The sequence below is a fragment of the Triticum dicoccoides genome, chromosome 1A, assembly GCF_002162155.2.
Source record: "Triticum dicoccoides isolate Atlit2015 ecotype Zavitan chromosome 1A, WEW_v2.0, whole genome shotgun sequence".
NCBI classification, from domain to species: Eukaryota; Viridiplantae; Streptophyta; class Magnoliopsida; order Poales; family Poaceae; genus Triticum; species Triticum dicoccoides.
The window spans coordinates 568,614,171-568,622,984 of NC_041380.1; the positions used below are offsets into that span (position 1 = coordinate 568,614,171).

The 8,814-nt window shown below is 48.5% G+C and overlaps 1 protein-coding gene across 1 annotated transcript; it reads left to right on the forward strand.

Annotated features, from left to right (window-relative positions):
- Nucleotides 1-1,984: 1,984 nt before the first annotated feature.
- On the forward strand, nucleotides 1,985-8,061 carry LOC119336305 (glycosyltransferase BC10-like). Its single transcript, XM_037608328.1, has 2 exons — nucleotides 1,985-2,867; nucleotides 7,208-8,061. Exons 1-2 carry the CDS (start codon nucleotides 2,106-2,108, stop codon nucleotides 7,847-7,849), a joined length of 1,404 nt encoding a protein of 467 aa, XP_037464225.1. The 5' UTR covers nucleotides 1,985-2,105; the 3' UTR covers nucleotides 7,850-8,061.
- The last annotated feature ends 753 nt before the right edge of the window (nucleotides 8,062-8,814 follow it).

The window sequence follows — 8,814 nt, forward strand, 5'->3', positions numbered from 1 at the left end:
CGACGAGGGGGTACGAGGTGGCTTCTTTTACCTAACTTGCATCGTACGTGTAGATCTCCCCGCTCACAAAGTAGCGATGATGTGATGGAAATGGAGCTAGAGGCACAACCTAGAATTAAGCAAAAGAGTATAAGGAACAGACGGAGACGAGCCCATTTTCTTTATGTTTGCCTAGGATCTAAAGATCAATGATCATGTGTTAATATCCTTTGATTATTGATCAATTTCTATTTGTTTCTTTGTTTGTTCCGTGGCAACGCACGTGTATTATGCTAGTATGGAGTAGGGGTGCTAACTATTCAGGCACAACTGGGGCATTCTGATGTGAACTTCTGCCCCCGGATACACCGCGGAGTAGGGGTACTATCCAGACACACACACTCAACTGGGGAAAGATGCTTGCGCTCTGCCACCGGTCGCTCTCACATTCTCATCCGTTTCAAAAGGCCGTCTTTCTCTTAAATTGCGTGTCAATTATTCAGGAAGTTAACTCTTCGGCCTTGCACTCGATCGTTCTCCACTCTTATGATGATTGCTGACATCCATGCCATGGCATACGGTTTCTCTTCTAGCAGCTTTAGTCATGTTTTATCGTATGTCAAATGTCACGGCTCATATTTTTAACTCGTTCGTCTGAGTTGTCGAATGCCTCCACTAGATCCGGCCTGGTGACCTCATCCATGCGCCCTTGGCAAGCCAATAAGCAAAACACCCACGGGGATTACCTTTTTCCTAGATGGTCTACGGATCTGAATGTAACTTTTACTTTTAGTGTTATTCGTACTGTCTTGACAAATGATGAACAGATTAAAAGTTTTTCTCCTGCGAAAAAAAGATCAGGATAGGCAAATGCTAAGGTAAGGCGCCAGGATCGATTTCCTGGACGATCGGCAGTAGACGTTCGAATCCTGGCGCCTGACCCGACATCGACTCGAAGTAGGGAACCAAGCGCTTGAGTGTTTTTTTTGCAGTGTGAGATAAATACAAGTACTGAAGCGAGCCGAAGGCGCGCCGTCGTCATCGCCTTTCCATCACTGTAGCGAACAAACCTTGTCGTACTAGACAACCGAGAAGTCCCCGTGCTAAGTCCTCACAGGACCAACGCATCAGAGCAGTAACCATCATTGATGAAGAAAGTCGTAGATCAGAAGGATCAAGCCTGTAAACACTTAAATGAAGACGAACAAAAACCAGATGAAACAGATCCATCGAAGACCAACCGACGAAATCTTGTAAGATCCGGCGAAGACACACGTCCACACGCCCTCCGACGATACTAAACGTATCATCGGGACGGCGGTAGAACGCGGGAGACATTATTCCTATCAAGGGACATCGCCGCCACGACACAGCCCCAACTGAGACGTTTAATCTAATGAGAACGGGAATTAGGTCCCTTTTGCCGGCGGGGAACCAAGATCCTCCGCGTCTCCATGGCCTATCGGAGATCGAGCGGGCCGGCGGCTTAGCTTGTAGAAGCGTCCCGTTGAAGAGTTCAAGGTTCAATTCCAATGAGCCATATGAGTTTGGATTTATTTTACTCGAAAAAACGAGTTTGGATTTATTTTAGACTTTTCTCGATACCGATTTATGATAGTACCCCACCGTGACGGGTTTAAACACACCCTAAGCATGCAGTCCAACTGTTCAGACGGTCGTTCGCTGCTGGCGCGCGTGCGTCAATTGGGAGGGGCGAGGAAAGGAGTCGGGCTCTGTGGTTCAAATGCAAGGCAAGAACCGAGCGACGAGGAATCCAGAAGCAGACACGACGACCAAGTCATCTCCCGGTGGCCCCAGCGAAGCTCATTCCTTTCCCCCACCCCCGGTCCAATTCGGCAGCCGGCTGCCCGCCCCCGAAGATTCCTCCCACCAACACTATTCACAAATTTTTTTATTCGATTCAAAAATACAAATTTGTTCATTTACTAGTACGTACAATATAAGCCCCCGTGAATGGCGACCGCCCGGCCCCAGACGCCGCCCCCGCCGGCCCGCCTCCTCTCCTTTACAAGCCGTGAACCCGCAGCGATCCGTCCACCCCTTCGTCTCCCGCGAGACACAGAGCTTGCCACTAGGCAGGCGGGCAGGCGGGCGGGCGGGCGGCCATGAGCGCGAAGAGCAACCATAAGCAGCAGCAGCAGGCGCGGATGGTGGCGGCGGCCATGTCGACCCCGTGCTCCATCAAGCCCCTGCTCGTCGCCATCCCCCTCGCCCTCGGCTTCGCGCTCGGCATCGTCGCCACGCTCTCCCTCATGGGCTCGTCGGCGTCCTCGGCTCTACCAGGCGCCGCCCTCGAGCTCTTCTTCCCGTCGCCCCCCGTCAACGTGTCCACCCAGGTGCGGTCGCGTCGGCCACCGCGGCCGGTGCAGGTGCAGCCTCAGGCGGCACCGGCAGTCAGCGCCTCGTCCCCGCCGCCGCCGCCGCCCGTGGCCGACGCCGGCGTTAATAAGCATGCGGCTCTGCCAGCACAACGACGACGGGCGGCACCAGCAGCCGGCGTCTCGTCTCCGCCGTCGCCGCCGCTGGCTGATGCCGGCAGCGACGACAAGCGTCCGGTTCTGCCTGTGAATGCGACCACTGCTGATGAGGAGCAGGGTGAAGGGACGGTGGTCGACGACGACGAGCGGCTGCTGGAGCTGGCGGCGGCGGCGCCGAGGGCGGTGCGCGTGGGGGCGGGGGCCGCGCCCAAGGTGGCGTTCCTGTTCCTGGCCAAGTGGGGCCTGCCGATGGCGCCGCTGTGGGAGCGCTTCTTCGAGGGCCACCGCGGGCTCTACTCCGTCTACGTCCACACCGACCCGGCCTTCAACGCCTCCGCCGCCGCCCCGGACAGCGGCTCCGCCTTCCACCGCCGACACATCCCCAGCAAGGTACGTACTACGTCTACACACGTGCACATTAGCATCACGATCGCATGTACGCCCACTGGAATCGATGTCTAGCTTATCTTCCTGCTCGGTTTTTGGTAAAACAACAACCCGTAGCAGTAGTCGATTTCTTGGATGCATGAATTTGCACGGCGGCATTTCTCACTCCACGGCATTGACGCGCCCTCCACATGCTATGCTTTCAAAATGCTTGCACCATGCATGCATGCATGTATTGACCCGCTAATTCGGTCCTGATTTCACACGAAAAGTGAGACGTCTAGTTTGACACGAGATGAAGGAGTGTGTCGTCGTTCTCCAAGGAGAAGGATAGGAAAGTCCATCTGAGCCAGCTAGGTGTCAGGAGGAGATGGCTTTGGTATCATCACTGTGTGTGCTCCGTCCTGTGTCTTGGCTGCGCACGCGATGTGCCAGTGGTTGATTGGCTCCATCGACGCGGTCACATGGGAAGCGCGGAGTTCCACACGGGGCGCGAGATCGCGCGATGCATTCCAAGATGCTGGAGAACGACGCTTTCGTTTCTGTCTTTCCCTTTTGTTTTTCTTGTCAAAATTGTTATTTCAAATTACACAAAGCTGGCGTTTTTAGGCTAGTCATAGTGGAGAGTAACTTAGACTAGTGTCATGCATATGATACTAGTTTATGTTACTATCTTCACTGTGCAAAGTAACATAGAAGTAGTAACATATATGGCTGCATTTATTAGTTTATAGACTCAACATTTCTTGAGAAGCGATATGTGATGGTAACATAATATGTTACTCTAAACACCTCTCTCTTCATTAACTAGCTGTCACATAAGCAAATTTATCTTGGGATATGTTATGTTACTAGCTAACTTACTCCCACTATGACTAGCCTTAACCGTTTTTTTACTTCTTGAGGATGAAAAACGTATTTTTTTAACAATTATATTACACCATTGTACTATTTTGTAGAAATATTAATTAGAATGTAGATGCACACGGCTCACTCACACCACCACACACTCACACTCGCACAATGCTTACTGAAATCCTCTACTACGTATTACACAATTCAAAATGGTTAATATTTGTCTGATTACACTATTCTAGTCCTCTACTGTTAGCCAATCTAAAATTATTATCTGCTGCTTTGCTTAATTAGACCAGTACTATCTCGTTAATCCCCAGAACCCCTCCACTATGTCACATCACGTGCACGACGTCCCTCGATCGCTTCGTCGGCCGACCTCGATTATCACCCAGCCAACAACAACAACACGTAAGGCTGGTTATAAGGCTGGTCATAGTGGGGAGTAACTTAGACTAGTAACATGTATATGTTACTAGGCTATGTTACTACCTCTATAGTGGGTAGTAACATATATGTAGTGTCATGCATCACTTCATTTATTACTTCATAGACTCATTTAGCATTGGGAACCGCTAGGTGATGGTAACATATTATGTTACTCTATTTGTCTCTCTCCTCATTAACTACTTGACACATCATCACTTATGCTTATGTGGCATCTATGTTACTACTTATGTTACTCCCACTATGACCAGCCTAATGGGCAAGAACATAGTCTAGTAATTTACACACTTCCCTAGACTATGTTACTACCTCCACAGTGGGTAGGAACATCTATGTAGTGTCATGCAATAATGTATTTATTAGGTTATAGACTCATTATTTCTTGAAGTGTGTGATGTTTCGGTAACTTAACTAGTTACTACAAGCACCTTTCTTTTCATTAAATATGTGACACATAAGTAAAGTTGTACTGAAGTGTGTGATATTACTCCTAAGTTCCTCCCCATTGTGACCAGCCTAAAGCACTATCACAGCTAGCGCACGCAGCGGCCTCACGGCACTCACGTGGGCCTGACTTCGTCGCCATCAACCTCTCCGACAACCCCACAGTTGCACAGACAGAATCACTTGGACGGACGGACATTTTGACAAACCTCTTTCGCTTGGTACGTTCTCTCATTTTCAATGTGGACATGTTGCAATGGTCTCGCCACAAGCCCACAACCATAGTGGCCCATGTACTACGGCTCCATCATTTATGCAAACGAAGCCAAAGTTGTAGGAGAGTGGGCGGTCGTTGTCTCACTGCTCAACATCGAAGCCATACCTTTCTTGCATGGCATGCCTCGTGATCATCGACCTCCCTATCGCCATCAGCGCACAGGGCGCCAGCTGCTTCAGGGCAATTCACGCGGCCTTCCAAGTTGTCACCAGACTCGAGCTCGTCAAAGGCGAAACCGGAAGGCGATTGATCGAGAATATACCATGTGTTAGAGCATCTACTACAACCGGGCGTCTCCAACACCCTCAAACGCCCGGACGTACGACCCGGTCACTGGCTCATAAAAAAAAGCGATCCAAATGAACGCCTCAGACCGGCCTCGAACGTGTAGGTTGACAGGCATCCCTAATATCTAGCTTAAATCTGGGGGAGGATATGGGGTGGCTCAGGCGCGACTGAACATGACTGTCATATCGGATTCGGCTCACATGTATTTGTTCTCATCTGCTACTTGGACCAAACCCTAGCCACTCCACTCACTCCACTTCGTTGCCAGCTCCTGTCCGGCGAGCTCAGGACTTCTCCGGCATGGCAGGTAGCGATCCGAATCCTACACATCTCGATCTATTGACCGGGAACTTGTCCCATGTGGCCCAGAGGAGGAGATGGCCGTCCACAGTGTGCTCCGCGCGCCTGCGAGGAGAGCGCCCGACAGTTGTCAGACTCGCTCCGGCGGGAACCCATCACGTCCGCCCAAGTGGGACTTGGATCCGGTGAGATGTGTGTAGCCGCTGGCTCGCCAGAGGCGGTGCGTTCCGCCTGGCGTCCGAATGTCATGGTAGAGGCGCAACCGCTTGTTTGGCGCTCTGACTCGATGTCCATCATCTATGGTCCGTCTACCGAGTGTATGGCGCGGCATGCCCGCCGTGAGAGGCAGAGGGTGCGGGAGGCCACGACAACCCTCTCGACGGATGTTGCCAAGCCGGAGTCGCACTCTCCGACGTTGTAACCGCGTCGTGATGGACGCGGCCGGCTTTGGCCATGATGGATCCATCACCCATCTCATGTCGATCGGCAACGTGCAGGCGACGGGTTCCGGTGAGGAAGAGTAGGGCATGGGAGGCGACGGCGCTCGAGTCCTGTGAGCTGATTTATGTCTCATGTTCTACTCTACCTCGCCGGCGATCGGGGCAATACTTTGAAGGGCGTAGCCGGCTATCGGACATGGACAAGTGGGGTCGGACAAGCTCCGTTTAAAATAGTTTTCACGTACATGTCATTGTATGGATTTGAGATTTCGTATTGAGGTATACGATTGTAAAAATGCAAATTTAAGCTTTAATTGGTCACTGTCTGCGAACGGCTCTGCAGGCGTTTGAGGGCCGGATTTGTGTATCCGGCTGTAGATCCTCTTATACGGTGAACTGACCCAAAGATGCCTGACATACAAATTAGCCTGTACTACCAGTAAACATGCAAACCTAGGCGCATAGTATAGATCCCGAGAAGAATTATCTTGGGCACTTTGCGTATGGGGACAGTGACAATGCATACGTACCCTTTTCTAGTAAATCTTTCCTCCTGAAAGAAAAGAATATCTTGTGCACTTTGCGTATGCATGCATGTCTTGGGCCTTGAGAATCTTCTTAGTTAATTACTCTCATCTCCCGTAGCTGACGTATGGATGTATGCAAAAAAAAAAAAACCGTATGCATGTGTACACGGGCCTAGAGAATTAATCACCTTAATTTTGCACGATAAATGTTCAAAGGGGTTAAATCATAGAACTATTATATGCTGGACTTAAACACCGTCCACACTATGAAAAAATACTTTATTTTTCACGCGAATGTGCTAATAAAATCTTGTGAAATTCTGATGTTTTTACAATATTACTTGAAATATTGTACTAGTATTGATCTCACATGTTGAAGCACAGCAACAACGTTTGATTGCGTGTATTCTAGGACATCATCTAGTAGTTAGGATACAAATGGCATTTCTTTTTTAAAAGAACTTCCCCTTCTATTTTACTTAACTGAAACAACTGTCTTTTTTGTGTGTGACTAAACTGAAACCATTGTTTTTGCCTACAGGGCCACACAAAAAACTCTTTGCCTACAGAACAAGAAAAATAGAACCACCAAACTAGCTACAAATTACAAGAGTCATACCTTAAAAAAAACAGAGTCATACATCATATAGTGTATGAAGTTATTTTGACTACAGATCATCGTATCATGATATATTGTTAAAGAGAGCTTATAGTATTTATAATCATACAATTTCATTAAACATGCTGCCATTCTTATACAAACAGGAGGTAAAATGGGGCCACATAAGCATGGTGGAAGCCGAACGGCGTCTCCTGGCACACGCACTGTTGGACCACTCCAACTCCCGCTTCATCCTCTTGTCGGAGTCACACGTCCCACTCTTTGACTTCCCCACCGTCTACTCCTACCTCACCAACTCCACCAAGGTGTACATGGAGTCCTATGACGAGCCGGGAGGGACGGGCCGGGGCCGATACAAGCGTGGCATGGCACCCACCATCACCCCTTGGCAGTGGCGGAAGGGCTCACAGTGGTTCGAGATGGACCGTGCCCTTGCCATTGACATCGTTGCCGACAACGTCTACTTCCCGGTCTTCAAAAAGTTCTGCAAGCGCAACTGCTACACCGACGAGCACTACATTCCGACATTCCTCCACATCCGCCACCCTGAGGTGGCCGCCAGACGAACTGTGACGTGGGTTGACTGGTCCCATGGCGGGCCCCACCCGTCAAGGTTCACGAGGATGGAGGTCACGGTGGACTTCCTGCGGTGGCTCAGGGGCGGGACGACATGTGAGTACAATGGGAGGACCACCACCGTCTGCTTCCTATTCGCGAGGAAGTTCCTGCCCAACTCGCTCACCCGCTTCTTGAGATTCGCGCCAAAGGTGATGGGCTTTGGCTGAAGGATGGATGCATATACGGGACTAGACAAAGAACAATTCAACTTTTAATTTTTTAGTAGGATACATTATCGCACAATTCTTTGACTAATGTTCACGTTTTTGTAAAGCAGCTCTCTATACTATGTATACTTAAGGATATACGTTCATTTTCTCTAATCCATCCTTTTAGAATTCATTTTGTAATAGCCAATGTACATAACTGTCTCCACAAATTTGAGCCCTCGGGCAAAATGTAAAGTGGGGCTCTGAAAATTGAAAAAATTCATATGACTATAAATCATACTCTCTCTTAATAACATAACTTCAAAATGTGCTACTTCATACAATATTTATAAGTATATCAAATATTAATGCTAAATTAGTAAAGGTCAGTACTTAAACCAATAAATTGACCTCCTGTTCTACCGGAAAACACAATCTGTCTAGTATTTCTGGAAATGAAATCTTCAATTATAAGTTTATAACTCCGTAATTAATCTTCTCCCACACATCATTTTCACATGCCATTGTCACCAATCCATTAAGTATTTCTTGTAGGTGGTATGGTGGATATTGGTTTGAGGTTGTATGTCTTCCTGTGATTTGTGTACTTTTTCTTCCGTCTTAATGAAATGACGCGCAATTCTCTTAAGTCTTTGGTAAAAAGTAGAACTTGCCATGAGACGTCATAATTAGGAATATGACCACCTCCTCCTCCGGCGGACCCTAACCCGGAAGAGCTTGTGTTCCTATGTCATATGGAATAAAGTAATAGTTGAAGTTATCAGTTCATTTTGAGGCGGCCCTCTCTGCTAGGATGCTTAACGTGGATAACCACGTAAGGCAAAGCAAAGTGGTACATTTTTTATGTTTTGATTTCTCTTAATGTCAATGCTCAAGTCGCGTGTGCATTATTTTCGTAGCAAGTTAAATTTGAGTGCTTTAGGAGTTATGTTGTTTCTCTAGTCATGTATCTCTAATTATGT

Bases quoted from the DNA above. Each gene is read 5' to 3' on its own strand.
- LOC119336305 (XM_037608328.1), top strand. From the start codon at position 2,106: ATGAGCGCGAAGAGCAACCATAAGCAGCAGCAGCAGGCGCGGATGGTG. The intron at 2,868-7,207 runs GTACGTACTACG...TTATACAAACAG, and splicing joins GCCGACACATCCCCAGCAAG to GAGGTAAAATGGGGCCACAT.